General features: G+C 48.4%; 1 protein-coding gene across 1 annotated transcript in view; it reads right to left on the reverse strand.

Moving 5' to 3' along the window:
* slc6a3 (solute carrier family 6 member 3) overlaps positions 1 to 21,945 on the reverse strand; it is a 160,824-nt gene that overhangs the window by 64,862 nt on the left and 74,017 nt on the right. Inside the window, exons 7-8 of the mRNA XM_048560401.1 lie at positions 20,112 to 20,236; positions 18,355 to 18,467 (exon numbers count right to left, since the gene is read on the reverse strand). Coding sequence (XP_048416358.1) covers positions 18,355 to 18,467; positions 20,112 to 20,236 — 238 coding nt within the window. The remainder of the gene's footprint in view (positions 1 to 18,354; positions 18,468 to 20,111; positions 20,237 to 21,945) is intronic.

Here is a 21,945-nt window from a genome sequence, read left to right on the forward strand (position 1 = left end):
TTGAGGGCACCTGGCTTCTCCAATCTCAGAGGCGTGTCGAGAATCTTGACACACTTGGGGCTGAACTGCAGGAGGTCCTCCCACAGAACTCTTTCAGCTTCCTCGCTGGATGGATCCAGAGAGAAGAGAGCCCTATAATAGCCAGGAACAAAAACAAAGTTGCTGAAAAAGCTCAGCAGGTCTGGCAGCATCTGTGAAGGGGAAAAAACAGAGTTAACATTTCGAATACGGTGACTCTTCTTCAGAACAGTTCGTCCTCTCTGATGAAACTATGGAGAATAGACACTTACTGGAAGAAGAATGTCTTAGTCCCATCTAAGACATGTGTACAATCATGAAATGAAGCACTGTGCCTCCAAAATGAACTGTGACTTGCAGTAGATGGCTTGGCACTTGCTCCTTGATCCTCAAGATATCTGGCTGAGAAAAGTGGACCAACAAGATAGCCATTCTGCCGGAATTGGAGGCCAGGTGATTCATGAAGACCTTCTACATCACACCAGAAGCCATATTGCTTCATCTCCTGAAACGGTACGGGTTTCTTGCAGGAGGCTCACTGCGAACTTTTGTACCCTGAGGAGCAAGAGAACACAAAGTCTGTGCCAGACCTTCCCACTGCCATTGGCATTGAAGCTAGCTATGGAGGAACTCTTTGACGATTCTACAAAGCAATCCCTGGCACTGCCGCTTTGTGTTCTTGTCCCTTCCCAGGGCTGTCAATAGCTGCCGAACAGACATGATCAGATGTGGTAGAGAATTCCAATGGCCCATAGCCAACTGGACTCTGTCTGCCTGACCAAGTACTACTTGCAGAAAGTCTTGGAGATCCTCAATGGTGATGAGGGGGACCTCGTCCGTGAGCACCACGTCGTTCACCCCCTCATCTAACTCAGCAGTCCTCACAATCGATCCCAATCCTCCTCTTCTGACCCCGAACGCTTCCTCACCTTGCCTACAAGGGGTAGTCCGGAGTCACTGGTTGGGCTCACTCCTGCCTTGATCCTATCCCCAAGTTCAACAGCAGGAGGATCCTTTGCAGGTTCAAGTCTTGGATTATTTCAGATTTAACTAAAATGTAGACTAAAAGGTCATGCCCCCCAGGTGAAAGTGGATCAGAAACCTGCTCCACTCCTGGCACCGGATCATCCTCCGTATCTGGGGAAAGATCCCCAGTAAGGGTGGAGGTGCTTGATGTAAAAGCCTGCAAGGAGGTCTGCTCTTTTATCATTGCCTTCCAGGATGCCCTCAAGGTAATTATCGCCACTGCAGTCCCCAGCTAGCACAGGCAGCACCTAAAGGCCTTCCAGGTCTTGTAATGTGGGCAAGACCTCACTGGCTACGCCCAGCGCAGCCTGTGGGGTGCCTGGTCCAGTTGCAGTGCTCTGCAGGAGTGGGTTTGTGTCCTGCTCCTCTGGCGGGGGGAAGAGAGGTTTTTCTGGGGGATGCTATTTCATCATCCCCGGGGAGTTGTTGTTACCACTGGACTCACCCTGTCCCTCTGACCCTGAGGAATATCACCTCCCTCTCTCCAGTGTCTTGATGCCCTCTGCTCAAATATCCACCCTTTTCCATTGTCCTTCACAGATTTTGGGGCACGCAGGGGACCGGGGAAACTGGGGGCAACACCTGTTCACTAGTACTTTACCATTGACGGGTGCCAGGCTGGGCTTCAAATCCTGTGCCTTTCTGACGGGCCCAGAACTGTTATCCTTCACAAGGGATCCCTCCCCAGGCTGGAGTCTGATGGCCTCAGGGTTACATGGGAAATCCTTCTGGGAGGATGCCCCAAAATGCTTAGTCTTCATCCAGGCTTTCTGCCCCTGCAGATGCTCTGCTCCCACCCCACTGGTGTCTTTAAGTGAGGTAGCTCCCTCCTGTGGGAGTTGATGTGGGGGGGGGGGGGCATGAGGGGAGGGGTAATGATGCCAGCTGCAGCATCTTGGGTATTAGCAATAGCCTTCGAGGCAGTGCAATCTGCCTGGAGGTGCAGGTATGACACCGCACACCCTTTGCCAACCAGAGCTCCCGGTAAGCAGCACTCTCATGCTCAAGCTTGAAGGTGCCCTCTGTGACCGCCTCCCTGGCCAGGCAAATGAAAACCTGCCACTGGAAGTAGTTAATGTGTCTCAAATGGCTTCCTTCACACTGAGCTGTAGTGCCACCATGCTCAACCTCATTTTCCCAAGCTTGTGGAGGTGGGGGAGGAGGAGCTCAGATGGAATGAAGGATAGGACGTTTGATAAAATGACCCTCTGGAGAAATAACTTCCAGAGGGTTGACAGGGAATAACACCCCATCGACAGTAAGCCTCTCTCCAAAGTGAGGTGCACCTCACACTCAGTCTTCAAGACGAACACTGTCTTCCCATATGTCATTGATGCAGCAACAATGGTGGCAATACCGACTGCCCCAGCCAATGCTGCTGTGCATGCCTCAATGGCCATGTTGGGGTGAATGTAACATTTCACCCTGAGCTGTTTTATTAAATGTGTAAAGGGCGATGAGGCCGCCTCCGCCCACACCTCCCGGGGTGTGGGGGGACACAAAGGATGCAATCACTGTTTGTAGGAGCAACTGAGCCCCACCTCAGAAGTTGTTTTAGAGCACCCACAGTCTACATCTTCCTCTCAAATCAGGACCAACACTTCCCCTCACATAAATAGTAGGTAAAGGAAACTGACAGTCCATGAGGCCTCGCTTGCCAGTATGTTGCCTCAGGCGGCTGTGTCCTGGCCTGACTCCCAATCCATAGGTCCAAAACAGTTGGATGTTTTGGACAGATCCCGATGCCCACAGGCGATAATCACTGGCTTCAAAGAGGCCACATTCACAAGATAATAATAGGGAGATGGGCCGGGCTCTGAACAGTTCCAGAACCCAGTCACTCACAGCAAGTGTTCACGCCTCAAGCAATTAATGCCCAGGCCTGAATTCCCAGATTGAAGTAGTAGTCCGAGGTCCATAAACAAGCCTCCGTGGCATCAGCTAAACAGAAGTGCAAGCTACAAAACTTCTCAGGGCAGCAGCAGCAAGTCCTAAGCTTTGGTCCTTTCAAACAAGCAGGCCAACTGCAGCACCTGATGCACCGAGCTCTAGGCCCCAAACTATAGCAGCTTCTCCCTGGTGCAGTAGGTGTAATTACAGCAGTCATCACGTCACCAAGGAGAAATGCAGGCCACCAGGCTTCCAAAGACAGCTGCAACGGAGAATTCCAGGCTCATATCCCTTTAGGGAGGCAGACAGGCTGCAGCACCAGAAGCTCCAGGCTCTAGGCTTCAACCAGATCCAACTGCTCACAGTTGCAACAGGTGTTGCAACTTCAGCCTCCAAGTTCCAATTACAGCAGTGCAGACTCCCAATACACTGCTCTCTACAAGGAAAACAAACCTCTATCACAATCCACTTCACCAACACCTTCCACCCCAACCTTCAGTTCACCTGGGCCATCTCCAGCACATCCCTCACCTTCCTGGACCTCTCAGTCTCCATCTCAGGCAACCAGCTTGTAACTGATGTCCATTTCAAGCCCACCGACTCCCACAGCTACCTAGAATACACCTCCTCCCACCCACCCTCCTGCAAAAATTCCATCCCCTATTCCCAATTCCTCCGCCTCCGCCGCATCTGCTCCCACGATAAGACATTCCACTCCCGCACATCCCAGATGTCCAAGTTCTTTAAGGACCGCAACTTCCCCCCCACGGTGATTGAGAACGCCCTTGACCGCGTCTCCCGCATTTCCCGCGACACATCCCTCACACCCCGCCCCCGCCACAACCGCCCCAAGAGGATCCCCCTCGTTCTCACACACCACCCTACCAATCTCCGGATACAACGCATTATCCTCCGACACTTCCGCCATTTACAATCCGACCCCACCACCCAAGACATTTTTCCATCCCCACCCCTGTCTGCTTTCCGGAGAGACCACTCTCTCCGTGACTCCCTTGTTCGCTCCACACTGCCCTCCAACCCCACCACACCCGGCACCTTCCCCTGCAACCGCAGGAAATGCTACACTTGTCCCCACACCTCCTCCCTCACCCCCATCCCAGGCCCCAAGATGACATTCCACATTAAGCAGAGGTTCACCTGCACATCTGCCAATGTGATATACTGCATCCACTGTACCCGGTGCGGCTTTCTCTACATTGGGGAAACCAAGCGGAGGCTTGGGGACCGCTTTGCAGAACACCTCCGCTCAGTTCGCAACAAACAACTGCACCTCCCAGTCGCAAACCATTTCCACTCCCCCTCCCATTCTCTTGATGACATGTCCATCATGGGCCTCCTGCACTGCCACAATGATGCCACCCGAAGGTTGCAGGAACAGCAACTCATATTCCGCCTGGGAACCCTGGTATCAATGTGGACTTCACCAGTTTCAAAATCTCCCCTTCCCCCACTGCATCCCTAAACCAGCCCAGTTCATCCCCTCCCCCCACTGCACCACACAACCAGCCCAGCTCTTCCCCCCCACCCACTGCATCCCAAAACCAGTCCAACCTGTCTCTGCCTCCCTAACCGGTTCTTCCTCTCACCCATCCCTTCCTCCCACCCCAAGCCGCACCCCCAGCTACCTACTAACCTCATCCCACCTCCTTGACCTGTCCGTCTTCCCTGGACTGACCTATCCCCTCCCTACCTCCCCACCTACACCCTCTCCACCTATCTTCTTTACTCTCCATCTTCGGTCCGCCTCCCCCTCTCTCCCTATCTATTCCAGTTCCCTCCCCCCATCCCCCTCTCTGATGAAGGGTCCAGGCCCGAAACGTCAGCTTTTGTGCTCCTGAGATGCTGCTTGGCCTGCTGTGTTCATCCAGCCTCACATTTTATTATCTTGGAATCTCCAGCATCTGCAGTTCCCATTATCTCTCCTCTACCACCATCGTTCGTCTCCTATCTTAAAGCCAATTTTGTATCCAAATGGTTAGCTCTTCCTGGTTTCCATGTGATCTATTATTGCTCACCAATCTCCCATGTGGAACCTCGTCAAACGCCTCTCTGAAGTCTATACAGAAAATGTCTACTGCTCTATCTTAATCACTTCCTCAAAAGCTCAACCAAGTTAGTAAGACACAATTTCCCATGCACAGTCATACTGACTATCACTAATCAGTCCTTACCTTTCCAAATACATGTAAATCCTGTCCCTCAAAATCCCCTCTAATAATTTACCTACTACTGACATCAGGCTCACCGATCCATATTTCCCTAGCTTTTCCTTGCCAATTTTCTTAAATAATGGGACCATATTAGCCACCCTCCAGTCTTCTGGCACCTCACTGATGGCTATCAATGACACAACTATCTCAGCAAGGGGCCCAGCAATCACTTCCCTAGCTTCCCATAAAGTTGTGGGGAACACCTGATCAGGTCCCAGGGATTTATTCACTCTTGCGCGTTTTAAGAGGTCCAGCACCTCATTTTCTGTAATATAGACACTTTGCAAGATATCACTCTTTGTTTCTCCAAGCTCTCTTGCTTCGATATCTTTCTCCACAGTAAATACTGATGTTTAATATCACACCAATCTCCAGCAGTTGCACACATAAACAGCCTTGTTGATCTTTAAGGGGTCCTATTCTGTCCCTAGATACTCTCATGTCCTCAATGTATTTGTAGAATCTCTTTGGCTTCTGCTTAACCCTATTTTCCAAAGCTATCTCTGGTCCCCTTTCTGCCCTTCTGATATCCCTCTTCAGTATACTATGAATGCCCTTATACTCCTCCAGGGATTCACTTGATCCCAGTTATCTTTACTTGACATATGCTTCCTTCTCTTTTTTGACCAGAGCCTCAGTTTCTCTACTCATCCAGGGTTCCCTGCACCCACCAGCCTTGTCCTTCACCCTAACAGGAACATACTGTCTCTGGACTCTCGTTATCTCAATTTTGAAGGCTTCACAATTTCCAACCATCCCTTTACATGTGAATAGCCTGTTCCCAATCAACTTTTGAAAGTTCTTGCCAATATTAGCCTTACTACAATTCAGAATTTTAACTTTTAGATCAGGTCAATCCTTTTCTATTATTACTTTAAAATTGGTGGCTCAGTGGTTAGCACTGCAGCCTCACAGTGCCAGGCACCTGGGTTCAATTCCAGCCTCGGGTGACTGTTTGTGTGGAGTTTGCACATTCTCCCCATGTCTGCGTGGGTTTCCTCTGGGTGCTCCGGTTTCCTCCCACAGTCCAAAGATGTGCAGGCTAGGTGGATTGGCCATGCTAAATTGCCCATAGTGTTCAGGGGTGTGTGGGTTTCAGGGGGATGGGTCTGGGTGGGATGCTGCAAAGGGGTGGTGTGGACTTGTTAGGCCGGAGAGCCTGTTTCCACACTGTAGAGAATCTAATCTAATCACTGACCCCCAAAGTGCACCCCCACTGACACCTCCATCATTTGCCTTGCCTTATTTCCCAAGGGAAGGTCAGGTTTTGCTCCTTCTCTAACAGGTGCGTCTACGTTCTGAATAAGAAATTTTTCTTGTACACACTTAACAAATTCCTGTCCATTCAAGTCCTTAACACTATGGCAGTTCCAGCCTATGTCTGGAAAGTTAAAACCCTCTACCATTACAACTCTATCATTCTTACAGACATCTAAGATCACCTTACAAATTTGCTCCTCAACTTCCCACTGACTATTCAGGGGGCCTATAGTACAATGCCAATAAGGTAATAATCCATTTCTTATGTCTCCGTTCCACCCAAACAACTTCAGTGCATGTAGGCCCAGGAATATCCTCCCAACGTTCAGCTGTAAATGTTATCCCTAACCAAATCCAGGGTGCCAGAGAGACAGCACTGAGGAGCATTCTGGGAGAAGTTGGCTCAGTCATCACAGCTGAACAGTGGATTGTGGAAGAACCTCAGTATCAAGGAATGGTAAGCAACAAACATTAGATCACTCGTGGATAGGTCCCCAGAGCCCGATGGTACATACCTCAGGTTATTGTGAGAGGCAAGAGAGGAGATTGCTGAGGCCCTGATCAAGATCTTTGTATCCTTATTAGCCACTGGAGAGGTCCTGGAGGACTGGTGAGTAGTTCCTTTCTTGAGAAAGGAAATAGGGATAATCTGGGAAACTATAGACCATTAAGTCTCACGTTGGTGGTTGGGATGCTATTGAAGAGAATTCTTAGGGATAGCATTTACACACATTTGGAACAGCATAGCCTAATTGGGGCAGTCAGCATGGCTTTGTGTAGGGCAGGTCATGTCTTACCAACTTGATTGAATTTTTCAAAAAGGCAACAAAGGCGATTGATGAGGGTACAACAGTACATGCTATCCACATGGGTTTTAGTAAGGCTTTTGACAAGGTCCCTCAAGGTAGGTTCATCTAGAAGATGAGATGGTGACTGATCATGTGGGTCCAGAATTAGGGTTTCAGAAGGCAGAGGGTAGTGGTGGAATGATGTTTTTCAGGCTGGAGGTCCATGACCAGTGGTGTTCCATATGGGACCATACTGGAACCTCTGTTGTTTGCGATTTTTTTTAAAAATGACTCAGATGGACAAATGGCAGATGGAGTTTAGTCCATGCAAGTGTGATATGTCTTGCACTTTGGGTGATCAAATGTTAAGGAAAGTATACAGGTAATGGCCGGACTCTGAACAGCTTTGATGTACAGAGGGATCTTGGGATCAAGTCCACAGCTCCCAGGGAGTGACTATACAAGGAGATGGGGTGATAAAGAAGGTGTATGGCAAACTTGACTTTATTGGTCAGAGCATTGAGTACAAGAGTCAGGATGTCATGTTGCAGTTTTATAAGACTTTGGTTAGGTTGCACTCAGAGTATTGCATTCAGTTCTGGTTTTTGCATTACAAGAAGGAAATGGAGGCTTTGGAGAGGGTGGAGAAGAGGTTTACCAGGATGCTGCACGGATAAGAGGGTATAAGCTACAAGGAGAGGCTAGAAAAACTGGGGTTGTTTTCTTTGGAGCATCAAAGTCTAAGGGGAGACTTGAAAGAAGTTTGTAAAGTTATGAGATGTCTAGATAGAGTTGACAGTCAGAATCTTTTTCTCAGAGTTGAAATGTCTAATACTAGAGGGCGTGCATTTAAGGTGAAAGGGGGAAAGTTCAAAGGAGATGTGAAGGGCAAGTTTTTAAGACAGAGAATGGCAGGTATCTGAACATGCTGCCATGTGTGGTGCTGGAGGCAGATACGATAGGGGCATTTAAAGGACTTTTAATATGCACACAAATATGCAAGGCATGGAGGGATATGGAACAAGGACAGGCAGAAGATATTAGTTTAATTTAGCATCATGTTTGGTATAACATCAAGCTAAAGGGCTCATTCCTGTGCTGTACTGTTCTATGTTCTCTGTGTTCTAATATCACACTCCCTCTCCTCTCTTGCCACCCCTCCTTCCTCTCCTTCCAATAGCATCTATGACCTGGAGCTGTCAGTCCTACTTCCCTGAGCAACATTTGCAAGATAGCTATGCTATCCCAGTCCCGTGTTCCAAACCATGCCCTGAGTACATGTGCCACACTTTTCAGGCATCTTACATTGAAATAAACGCAGTTTAATTTAGGAGTCTTACCTCATTCTCCACTTTGCTCTTCAACTGTACCAGCCTCTGACATTTCTCAATATCTCTTTGAGTCCAACCACCACCCATTTCCCAACTAGTTTAAAGCCTCCCAAGCAGCACTAGAAAATCTCCCCACCAGGGTATTGGTCTCCTTTCAATTCAGCTACAAACTGACCTTATATAGGTCACTTCTATCCCAGAAGAGATTCCAATGATACAAAAATGGAAATCCCTGCCCCCTGCACCAGCTCCTCAGCCATGCATTCATCTGCTCTATCCTCCTATTCCTACTGTCACTAGCATGAGGCAGTGGGAGTAATCCAAACATTACCAGCTTCGAGGGCCTAACTTTTAACTTCCTGCCTAATTTCCTATATCCTCTCCTCAGAACTTCGCCCCTTTCTCTTTCTATGTCATTAGTACCAATGTGTACAATGACGTCCTGCAGGTCATTCCCATCTTTGAGAATATTCTGCACCTCCTTCTTGACCCTGGTACTAGGGAGGTAGCACATCATTTTGACATCTCGCTGTCAGGCACAGATATGTCTATTTGTGCCTCTAATTCGAGAGTCCCTATCACATTTGTTCACTTGGAACTTAACTCACCCTTCATTTGAGCAGAACCAGTCTTGGTACCAGAAAGGCCAAGCACCATCTTAGGAGCAGAAAAACTGATGTTTCGGGCCCAGCCCCTTCATCATCAGAAAAGGGGGAGGAGAAGAGGGATCTGAAATAAATATGGAGAGAGTGGGAGGCGGATCGAACATAGATAGCAGAAAAGATAGGTGGAGAGGTGACAGACAAGTTTAAGAGGCAGGGATGGAGCCAGTAGAGGTGAGTGTAGGTGGGGAGGTATGGAGGAGATAGATCAGTCCAGGGAGGACGGACAGGTCAAGGGGGCAGGATGAGGTTAGTAGGTAGGAAATGGGGGTGCAGCTTGAGGTGGGAGGAGGGGATAGGTGAGAGGAAGAACAGGTTAGGGAGGCTGGGATGAGCTGAGCTGGTTTGGGATGCAGTAGGAAGAGGGGAGATTTTGAAGCTGGTGAAATCCACATTGATACCACTGGGCTGCAGGGTTCCCAAGTGGAATATGAGTTGCTGTTCCTGCAACCTTCAAGTGGCAATGCCTAACCTGTTCTTCCTCTCACCTATCCCTTCTTCCCACCTCAAGCTGTACCCCCATATCCTACCTACTAACCTCATCCCGCCCCCTTGACCTGCCCGTCCTTCCCGGACTGACCTATCTCCTCCCTACCACCCCACCTACACTCACCTCTTCTGGCTCCATCCCTGCCTCTTTAACTTATCTGTCTCCTCTCCACCTATCTTTTCCACTATCCATGTTCGATCCGCCTCCGCCCCCTCCCCATTTATTTCAGAACCCTCTTCTCCCCCTTTTCTGATGAAGGGTCTGGGTCTGAAGTGTCAGCTTTTGTGCTCCTAAGATGCTGCTTAGCCTGCTGTGTTCATTCAGCTCTACACCTTGTTATCTCGGATTTACCAGCATCTGCAGTTCCTATTATCTTTGGTAACAGAAACTCTGCTGTCAGTGCTACATTCACCAGAGAATCCAGCATCTCCTGATTTTCCAAAACAGCGCAGTTGTTTGAGGTGGAGATAGTCACAGAACACTTGTGCTACCTGCCGACCTATATTAACTTTCCCTGGTAACCCAGCAACCTGACTGTATCTGCAGTTTTTCTGCTTTCTTGAAAATGCCATCCATCACATGCCCCTGGATCCTATGAATTCCTCATAGCCTCAAACTGCCATGCAATCAGAACCAAATACATTTGCTGCCGACATAATCATTGGGAATACTGAAATTCTGCCTAATCTCCTACATCCAAAAGGAAGAGCACATCACTGAAATAAGGGCCATATCTGCCCCTTAAACAATTTATCGATCCAGAAAAAAGCACAGTCTTACTGCAGTAAAAACACTGCTGTAATTTAATTTAATACCTATGTTTTATATCATAAATAATTAATCAAGAGACAGATCTCAGTAAAACATTAAACCCCTCACCATACTCAGTTTTAGTTTACAAAGAAAAGACTAAGATTTATCAGTTTTATAAGTCTTAAGTCAAACACTTAGTTGATCAGGCTGTGTAATCCTGACTCTCGCAGCTGTGACTAGTTTCCATAATGAGGTTTTTCAACGGTCAGTTGTGAAATTTCACTGTTTATTTTTCTTGGAGCCAACTCAGTTTTCCACAAATGCTTGTAATTTCACAGTCAGCAGTGAAGATTCACTGCTTCGTTTTTTAAAAACTTTTTTTTGAACTCTACAGCTGCTCTCTGACCTTCTATGTGGTTTCTCCCAAAACACCATAAGGGAGTTTTCATATTATTTATTGTTATGTTCAGCAGACTGCGACAGGTTGGAAACCTGTGTCAAACATAGTGACAAACACATCCGTCCTAGGACAAGCCAAACAGAGACATGCACGAGGATTCCTAGAAGCATGGCATTCCAACTGGAACTCCATCACAAACACATTGATTTGGAGCCCATTTACCACCCTCTGAGAAAAAAACAGGAAATGACATCACCAACACAGGAAATGACATCCCAACCCAAGGAAACCTAAACAGATAAATAGAAAGCGGGACATAACACCAGCGCTTCACCGGAGGCTCACTGGTGATGTTACCTAGAATGGTGATGGATTATCTGGGAACGAACCTTCCAGCTCAGTGAACCAGCTTACATCCGAAACAAAATAAAGACCCACTCTTTTGTGGACCGAGAGGAGGAGAGGGTGACTGTGTTGGAGGTGGAAGGAAGACGTCGGGTTGGCTGTGCACCCTTGCAACCGGTGGATCTTAATGCTGGCTTCGGCCTAACACTGGTTCAGGGGAGCAGCCAACCTGCAACGATGGCTATGGCAATTGCTCATGCCCAGGGTCAGGGGGTCCGGAACACCATCCGCATTTCCGTGAAGAACGTGGATAAAGGTGCATCTGTGGACCACACCTTCTTCGTAAAGAGGGTCCTGTTGGACTGTTGTGGGTTTCCTGCTGCGGATATTTACTGCCTGCAGGATTTCCCTGGAGGAGGTTTTTACGATGTAACCTTCAGGAGTGCCAAGCTTTGTGAGCGCTTCCTGGAGGTTTTCAAGGAGAAAGGAGGTGAGGGCCCCCTCTCTGTACTGACCGCTGTCCCGCTGTTCGTGATGCCGGTGCAGAGGAGCCGTATGGTGACTGTATACATGTACAACCCGCATGTGCCAGCAGTTATGTCCTGACCTTCCTTGGAAGGTACGTGAAGGTGGAAGGTGACCTAATCAACATCATGGACCCCTTAGGGATCTGGACCAGTAAGAGGCAGGTCAGGGTGAAGCTGAGGACGGGCGCGGACGTGAACATCGTACACCCACCGTCCAGCTTTGCGATCGGTGGGAGCAAGGGCTACCTGACTTACGCTGGGCAACCTAAAGTCTGCCATGCCTGTGATAGGTCAGGTCACGTGGCGGCTGACTGCAAAGCCACCATCTGCAGGAACTGCAGGGAGGAGGGACACCTTGCAAAGGATTGCCCAAAAGGAAAAAGCTGCAACCTTTGCGGGGAAGCGGGCCACCTCTATAGGGCATGCCCGCAGTGGGGGACCACCTACGCCCAGGTCGCTGGCAGGGGCAATGTGGGGCATGCGCCCCTGGAGGAGAGGAAGGCACCAGGCCCCTGCAAGGACCCCCCTAATGTGCAGGAGGGCCAGGTCGTGCAGGAGGGCCCAGCCCCGCAGGACAGACCCGAGGCCAGCAAAGCGCCCCTGCAGGCTCCGTTCCCCCCTTAACAACCCGGAGTCGATAGAGGAGGCGACAGGTGACCCAGGGGAGCAGATGACGGTCTGGAAAGCCAGGAGGAAGGCGAGCCGGCAGGCCCTGGCACCGCAACCATCAGGCGGGAAGAGGCAGCTACAGGGGGGCTATAAGAGCTCCTCCGACGAGGGAGATTCGGAGGAGGCCCGCCCAAAGCAGAAGCTAAAGATCTTAAGGGAGAAGGAAAGCAGCACCCCGATTCCAGGTGACAGGAGGCATCCTGAGGCTCCCTCCGAAACCCAGCCATGCGCCGCTGGGGCCCTGGAGGCCCCCCCGGAACCTTCAGGCGGGAAGCAGGAAACAGCGTGTCCCCAGCCTGACCCAGAGCCGGACTCTCCTGCCTCCGTACCCATAACGGGGGGATGTCACCCGGAAGGCAGCACGGACAGTTTCCTGAGCCCGGAGAGCGTCCAGCAGTTATCCCGGGCAATGGGCATGAAGAGACAGATGGAGGGGCTGGGCCTTGGACTTGGGGAGGGTAATGCGGTCACTGCCCACAATGGGGGTACGAGTTGCGAGCATTAATGTGCGCAGCGTCAAGTCCACCGCAAGACGTGTGTCCACGTTGGCCTACCTGACCACCGTCAAGGCAGATCTCCTGTTTCTGCAGGAGTGCGGGATACCGCACCTCAGCAGGTACGGGAAATGGTCAGGCACCTGGACCTGTGGGCCTTTGATCTGGTCGGGCTGTAATGACTGTCGGTCCTCAGGCCTGGCTATTCTGCTGCGGGGGCGCAACTTCACCATCTCTCAAGTTCAGGAGGTAGTGGAGGGCGCCTCCTAGTGGCTGATGTCACCTACAGGAACGGTCCCCTGTGGCTGATCAACGTGTACGTCCCAGCGGTGCAGAGTGAGCAGTTGGCTGTCCTGCAAAGGCTTCCACCCCTGCTGGCTACGTCCAGGCCGGTCATCCTGGGGGGAGACTTCAACTGCATCATCGATGCAGATGGAAGATCCGGCGTGGGGACAGTGGGTGGGGGAAGTCAACTGGACGTCACGTCCAGATTCCTGATGGGCACGGTGAAGGACGCCAAGCTGCTCGACATCTTCAGCACCCCTGCAGACGGAGCGCAGTGGAGATACACCTGGTCGTGGCCAGGCGGGTCTATGCGCTCAAGGATAGACTTCCTGTTTGTGTCACGGGTGTCCTCGGTCAGGTCCACCGGCGTCGCGCCGGTGTTCTTCTCTGACCACTGCCTCCTGCTGGCCGACTGTCACTTACAGGACGACCAGCAGGCCGGCAAAGGGACGTGGAAGCTCAACACGACTCTGTTGACCCTAGAGAACGTTGAGGAGCTTAAGAGGGAGTACGCTGGTTGGAGAACAATGAAACCCCTCTTTGAGTCTCCGGGCGACTGGTGGGAGACGGTGAAGGAGAACATCAAGAAGTTCTTTGTCCTCAAGGGTGTTTGGAAGGCGAGAGAGAGGCGGGGAAAGCTGTCGCGACTCCAGAAAAGGGTGCAGAACCTGCTCCTTCTGCAGTTGATGGGGGTCGATGTCACGAAGGAGCTCCATGAGGTGGGGGGCCAGCAAGCCTCGCTCTTCGCCATGGAGGCCTCCAGGATAATATTCCGGTCCAGGGTCCGCTCTGTGGAGCAGGACGAGACGTGCTCGCGTTTCTTCTTTCAGAAGGTGCACAAAGAGAGCTCTGTGCTTAGCCGGCTGAAGGAGGATGACGTCATCTAGGCCCGACATTTTGAGGATCAGCAGATCCTTCTATGCCAGACTGTACGACGCGAAGCCCACGGACGGCACAGCCTCCGAGTCGTTCCTGTCGTCTATCACGAAGGTCTTAGATGATGGCATGAGGGAGTGGCTGGGCTGGCTGATATCCCTGGATGAGCTGACCAGAGCCCTCAACTCCTTGGAGAGGAATAAGGCTCCCGGGAGCAACGGCTTACCAGTCGAGTTGTATTCCGCTCTGTGGGATCTGGTCGGCCAGGGCCTGCTGGAGGTGTACGATAGTGTGCTTCGGCAGGGGAAATGTGCAAGTCCACGAGGAAGGGCATCATCACCCTCATTTACAAGAGGAAGGGGGAGAGGGAAGAAACTAAGAATTGGCGTCCCATTTCACTATTGAACGTGGACTACAAAATCCTGGCCAAGGTCATAGCCAACCGGGTCAGGTCTGTCCTGGAGTCGGTGATTCATCCTGAACAAACATGTGCTGTGCCAGGCAGGAAGATCGCTGAGAGCCTCGCGCTCATCAGGGATACGATCGCCTACATGCAGCACAGGCGGGTGGACACCTGCCTCGTCAGGCTGGACCAGGAGAAGGCCTTCGACAAGGTCTCTTATGCTTACATGAGGAACGTCCTCTCCAAACTGGGGTTCAGGGAGGGCATCCGCAATTGGATCCGGCTGCTCTGCACCAACATCGTTAGCGCAGTCTCGATCAACAGGTGGGAATCGAATAGTTTTCCCGTCAGATCTGGAGTCAGGCAGGGCTGCCCGCTCTCTCCTGCCTTGTTCGTGTGCTGTGTGGAGCCCTTCACCGCATCCATCAGGAAGGATGTGAGCCTGAAGGGCGTGACTATCACAGGCAGCGGAGGCCTTCAGGTCAAGACCTCCCTGTACATGGACAATGTCGCCGTCTTCTGCACCAATCGTCGGTCGGTGAGTACGCTGTTGGACATCTGCGGCCAGTTTGAACTGGCCTCGGGTGCCAAAGTCAATAGGGGTAAGAGCGAGGTCATGTTCTTCGGGAACTGGGACGACCGCTCCTTCATCCCCTTCACCGTCAGGACAGACTACCTGAAGGTGCTGGGTGTTTGGTTCGGTGGAGCTGGGGCATGCACTAAGACTTGGGAGGAGCGTATCATCAAACTGAAGCAGAAGCTGGGCAGGTGGACGCTCCGGTCCCTCTCCATCGCGGGCAAGAACCTGGTTGTCAGGTGCAAGGGGCTTTTGGTACTGTTGTATGTGGCGCAGGCCTGGCCTATTACCTGGACCTGCGCCGCTGCGGTCACCCGGGCCATCTTCCACTTCATTTGGGGGTCGAGGATGGACCCGGTCTGTCGGGACACCATATACAAAGACCTGGGGAACGGGGGAAAGGACGTACCAAACGCCACCCTTGCCCTGATGGCTACCTTTGTGTGCGGCTGCATCAAGCTGTGCGTAAATCCTCAGTCCGCAAACACCAAGTGTCACTACTTACTGAGGTTCCACCTGTCCCCGGTGTTGCGAAAGATGGGCCTGGCCTCGTTGCCGCAGAACGCTCCGAGTAGTTGGACCATCCCATAAAACCTGTCCTTCGTGGAGAAATTTTTGAAGGGAAACACCTTTGACCACAAGGCTGTCAGGCAGTGGTCAGCACGTAGTATCCTCGAGACACTTCGGGAAAAGGAGAGGGTGGATCCCGTCGTGTGGTTCCCCATGCAGACTGCCAAAGTCGTTTGGCAGAATGCCTCATTGCCAGAACTTTCAAACAAACACAAGGACATTGCTTGGCTGGCGGTGAGAGGGGCTCTGCCAGTGAGATCCTTTATGCATGCGCGGAATCTCTGCGCCACCGCACGCTGCCCTCGAGGCGGCTGCTGGGCGGACGTGACTGTCGATCATCTCCTTCTGGAGTGTGCCTATGCGCAGGAGGTCTGGAGGGGGATGCAGTGGTATTTGTCGAGGTTCGTCCCGAGCAGCTCCGTGACACGGGACTCTGTGCTCTACGGGCTGTTTCCCGGGACGCACACCGAGACCAACATCAACTGCGCCTGGAGGACCATCAATGCGGTGAAAGACGCTCTTTGGTCTGCCCACAACTTGCTGGTCTGCCAGCTGAAAGAACTGACCCCGACCGAGTGTTGCAGACTGGCACACTGCAAGGTCCAGGACTATGTGCTGAGGGACGCGTTAAAGCTTGGGGCAGCCGCCGCCAAGGCACGGTGGGAAAAGACCACCGTATGAAACCCCTCGTCTAGAATAGAATAAAGGGCCCTATCTGTTAACTGGGCCCAGCTGGCGCCTTCCCCAACTGGTCAGGGGGCCAACGGGGACTGTGCGGGGAGACGACTGCCAGGGTATTTTCTTTGCTTTGTGTTTTTTTTCCTTCTTTGTTTTCTTTTTGCCTTTAGTTGGTGTACGTACCCCCTGGGTAACCCGGAGCGGCTTGCATGACTGGGTAGGTGTATAGATGTTTTTTTTGTACATTCTATGAATAAAGTATATTTTTTTCAAATAAAAAAATGACGAAACGTCTGAAAATGAACCTTCCATCTCAGCGAGCAAACTTACATCCAGAACCTCAACCTGAGCTACAAATCTTCTCAAAACTCGATAGTGTTTGGGTGTCAGGTTGGTATTGCACATTAAATTGCATCATAATCTCTTTGTTCTGCATGCCACCATTGGTTTATAAATTCTCAAACCAAGATGCTGCACAGTGCACTTTCAGTTAGAATATGCATGCACATTTGGAACCAATTTTCCACCAGAAGATAGGCAGGTAGCACATAAAAATAGAAGCCACGTGGCCCAATTTCTCCCCATACTGAGTTGGACCCTAACTTCATTCATTTGTGTGTCTTTCATTGAAATACTGTTGTTGTGAAACTTGAAGAGCAACAAAGTATTGAGCAGCAATAACACAATTTGCATAGTTAACAGCACATGTGTGGATGCTGGAGCCCACTGTGCATTTTTAATAACAGTTGGTGCTTGTCAGTTCTTCATTGTTCTTCAGTTCTTCATTACCACAAGTAATAAATCAAGGCCTCAGATAAGAAAAGAACATGTGTTTATTTCATTAACCTATTTCCTGGCAAGAAGCTTTTTATATCTTGGTCAGACATTGGCTATGATCTTCTAAGTGGTCAGCATGTGATTAAGTTTTCAACAGTCACAAATCCCTCCTGAAAGCCTAGAACCTGAAATATCCTGAATACAGAAACTTGGGAAATGAAAACAGACTGATTTTTGCTGCACGTAAGATGATGTGTCAACTGATGCAATTTCCTTTACTAGAGAGTATCTGTTGACCTGTTCATTGAATCTTTTCAGCAGACAATATGCATGACTATTTTCTGACAGGGAGGTAGGATTTGAATTTAATTCAATTACATTATTTTTGTATATTTGTTATATTCTACACATCAAAAGAGGGCTGCAGACCCTCAGACACCACTGCTAGGTTTGCTTTCATTGTATTGATAAATAAAAATGTCAACAAATTTCATTTAAATAGCCCCTTCACATTCCTTTCCAAATTCCTTCACAGGGGAATTGTCAGACAAAATTTGCTATCAAGGTTCCAAAGGATACATCATGGCAATAGTTCCAGTGTTGAGGAACTTTGGTTATGTGGCTAGAATGGAGAACTATGCTGCATTCCTTACAGAAGAGAAGCTTGGAAAAAGATTTGACAGAGGTGTCCACATTCATGAGAAGTCCAAATAAAGTAGATAGGGAGAAATATTTCCCATTGGTGGATGTGTGTGAAGCTGATTTAAGGTAACTGACTAAAGAAGTGGTGGCAACATGTGGAAGACGCTGTGAGTTGAAAGAAATTGAATAAACACTGGAAGGGGAAACATTTTCAGGGCTATAGGGAAAGGACTAGCAGATCTACTCTTGTTGAGAGATGGTATTAATGCAGGTCAAATACTGTTTTTTAGTGTATAACTATTTTATGAACCAATGATTCTGTGATTTGGACAGATAAACAAAAACTTCACAAAGAGCTACATTTTAAGAACACTTTTAAAGAAATGAATAGAGGGAAAATGATTGGAAAGCTTACGAAGGAAGTTCTGGAACTTAGTATTTTGGCAGGGGAAGGCACAACAGCCAATCGGGGTGATTGATTGATTGATTTTTGAGACTTTCAACAGGCTAGAATTGGAGGAGCCCAGATAATGCGCAGAGTTGTAGGGCTAGATGAAATAGCTGGACAGGCAGCTGATTACAGAGATAGAAATAATTTCAAGTTAGAAAGACAATTTACTTGTTTCATTGACCACCAAAATATAACAATTGAATACACTCACTGCGCTGTCAAGTCCCAGTGTCAGAAGCATGATGAAAAAGATGACTGACCAAATTGATGAACCAGGAAGGGTGGCAATTGCTTCTGGGTAAATAATGAAGACCAATCCAGCTTCTGAAAATATAAATAGCTTTTCACTTATAAGAGCTTGTGATACATATTTATATTTTTAAGTGTTAAAACTGTTGCATGAGCACTAGCTAATACATGAGATAGTATGCAAATCTTTAGTTTCAGGAACTTGACCTGGAATCCCTTCAAGGAAAATGGGATGAAATTGTTCTCTGACAGATGAATGCAAACCAAAGTAAGATAAATTCCAGTAGTTAGAAGCAAATTCTGATTGAGCATGTACACAGTTATTTTCCTTTCATTAATTTACTGACCTCATAAGATCATCTTTGTCACCTCCCTGAGTGAGATGGTTCCTATAGGAAATTGGAAGTATCATATTGGTACAGTTGAGTTTGGTCTTCTGAAATTAGTATTCAATATATTTGGAAAGATTTCAGGAGAGATTAAACTTGGTCTATGGTCTGGGACATTAGATTGTCTGGAAATACTGGGAATACTGGAAAAGTCCCACATTGCATTCTTGGAGAAGAACTGCCTGATTTTTCTTTATCCATATAATGGAAAGAAAATTGAACAGATTTCTTTTACAAGTCTGATCTGAATAGCCTGGTTCTCCAGTGTTCACAGCGCCCAGGTTATTCAGTATGGAATGTTGTCTGTAATTATTGTAATATAGTAATGCTTTATGAATGGATTAATAATTTTGTTGTTTGGAAAGTAGATGGAATCTCTCTCTCTTTGTTCCATTGAAGTAAAAGAAACTTCATTGCCTTTTTTCTGACTGAGGAGTGTTTGATGCTGATTCTGAAGAAATCAGCACAAACAAATTGGAAAAAATATATTTTTATTGTCAACATTGAAGTTATTTAACACTCAACAAACTTCAGAATAGTCTTCCTCATGTTTTCAAATTGGTTTCCGTGTCTTTTGCCATCACACGGAATAGCACTAGCATTAGACTTCTCCTTGACTGTTTCCAGCGTTGCTTTGTGAAGGGATAAATTTCAAAATGAAAGAAGTGAGCATCAGGTTCATGACTGAATTAGACTATAAACCTAATTGAGACTATAGACCCCAAAAACCAAAATAAAAGGGTGAGCATTTCCTAAAAGCTACAATTGGCACAAGCACTTTTAAAGTTTTTTTTTGGTCCCACATCATGTATGTAGTTATTCTGTACATAAGTTCTCAGTGTCATAGCCAGTGATTGGCGATCCATCACTGACAGTACTGGAGCTTCAGCATCAAAATAATTTTTTAAAATATTAAGAACCTGGTTGAGGTAAATGGTTGATTGATGGGCTTATAATCATTTAACTTTGGCACTATTTATTTCAATGTTTAGTTTCAGATTCCACAGTGGAAGATTACACTGGCTGTCACCATCCTGACTCACACCTGATGCTGCTGTAACCCAATATAGGCCTGTACTTCATGATGGCAATTTTTTAAAAAAAAGACAAATGTATTAATATAAAACTAAGTAAGCAAATAGTGTATAATAATTCCGATGTTTCTGGATTAGAGTTCCTTAAAACAAACATCGGTGAATCTGATACAGTGTTTTAATCACCCATAAAATGTGACATTGTTCTGAGTAATTTCATTTCAATTTTCATTTTTTTGCAACACAGCTATTTAGAGTACATTAAACGAAAGGCAAAGCTAGCTCTGTGGCCTCACCTCCAGTGGCTACATCCTCCAGAGCAACTCCATGGCGCTTTGAAATATAGCCCAAGAAAGAGAACACAACAAAACCTGAGAAGAAGCTTGTCACGGAGTTGACAGAACTGGCAACGATTGCATCCCTAAAAGGAAAGGAGAGTCAGGCACAATTTGAATCTTCGGAGGGATGGAAGAAATTCAAGGTCCTCTATGATGCGTAACATTTAATTTGCAGTGGTAATGGAAAGACACAGTCTCGGTGGCTCAGTGGTTAGCACTGCAGCCTCACTGTGCCAGGGACCCGGGTTCAATTCCAGCCCTGGATAACCCTCTGTGCGAAGTTTGCACATTCTCCCCGTGTCTGCGTGGGTTTTCTCCAGGTGCTCCGGTTTTCTCCCATAGTCCAAAGATGTGCAGGCTAGGTGGATTGGCCATGCTAAGTTTCCCATAGTGTGCAGGGGTGTTAGGGTTATAGGGGGTGGGGTGTGGGTGGGATGCTCCAAGAGGCCGTGTGGACTTGTTGGGCCGAAGGGCCTGTTTCCACACTGTAGGGAATCTAATCTAATCTAATGACGTGTTTAAAAATTTACCAAGGACGTACCTGTGTGGAACATGTCCGTCAATGCAAACAATACACAGCATTGTCAGAAGGCCATTAAAAAACAAGCAACTTAGATCACATTGAACCGAGTGTAGGTGCTCCACAAAACCACAAACTGAGCGTAGGTGCTCCACAAAGCTGCAAACCGAGCGTAGGTACTCCACAAAGCACCTACGCTCGGTTCATGACAAAACTACAACACCTCCCAGTCGTGAACCACTTCAACTCCCCCTCCCACTCCCTGTCCATCCTGGGCCTCCTCCACTGTCACAACGATGCCACCCAAAAACTGGAGGAACAGCACCTCATATTCTGCCTTGGAACCCTACAATCCAATGGCCTCAATGTGGACATTACGAGCTTCAAAATCTCCCCTCCCCCGACCTCATCCCAAGACCAGATCCCCCTTTCGTACCTGCCTCCTTGACCTGTTCGTCTTCCCTCCCACCTATCTATTCCTCCTAATCCCACCTCACTGACCAACACCCACACCCACTTCCTACCTACACTCTCCTACTAGCTTCTTCCCCACCTCCTTGACCTGTCCGTCTTCTCTCCCACCTATCTGCTCCACTATCCAGCTTCCATCACCACACACCTCCCCACCTCTATTTATTTCACAGCACCCGTCCCCATTTCTGAAGAAAGGTCCAAACCTGAAATATTAGCTTTCCTGCCCCTCTGATGCTACCTGGCCTGTGTTCATCCAGCTGAATACCTTGTTAACTTAAAAATGCAAGTGTGCAAACTAGGTAGCCAACCCCTTCTTCTCCTTTCAAGCCGCTGCAAATGAAAACCTCTGATCCGGAATCAAATAACAGCACCATGGTAGTGCCTGTGTTATTCATATATTTGAAACAGAAATAAAATGACCACAAATGTTATATTAATTCACAATGAGCATCACGTCCCTTTATAGGGCAAAATGGTCCGAGGTCTTGCCTGCAGTGAAGGTAAATTCAGTTAGAGAGACCTGCAAGATGGCTGGCAAAATTTGAAAAGTTGCTGTGGAGAAAAATAACACAACTTAGATTTGCCTAGCCCTTACATAGTCCCTGTGCAAGATGTTTCAAGTGCTTTAGGAGTCAATATTTAATATAACAATTTTGAACATAATAATCTCTATGAAAATGAATGCACGAGCCTCAAGTAAGACTGGATCCTATAAATGACAATGCAGATAGTATACCAAAGTCTCTAATTGTCATCATACTGCAGTTAACTTAGTAATGAAGAGGCTCTGTGCATTCA

This window comes from Stegostoma tigrinum, chromosome 2 (genome assembly GCF_030684315.1).
Source record: "Stegostoma tigrinum isolate sSteTig4 chromosome 2, sSteTig4.hap1, whole genome shotgun sequence".
Classification (NCBI taxonomy): domain Eukaryota; kingdom Metazoa; phylum Chordata; class Chondrichthyes; order Orectolobiformes; family Stegostomatidae; genus Stegostoma; species Stegostoma tigrinum.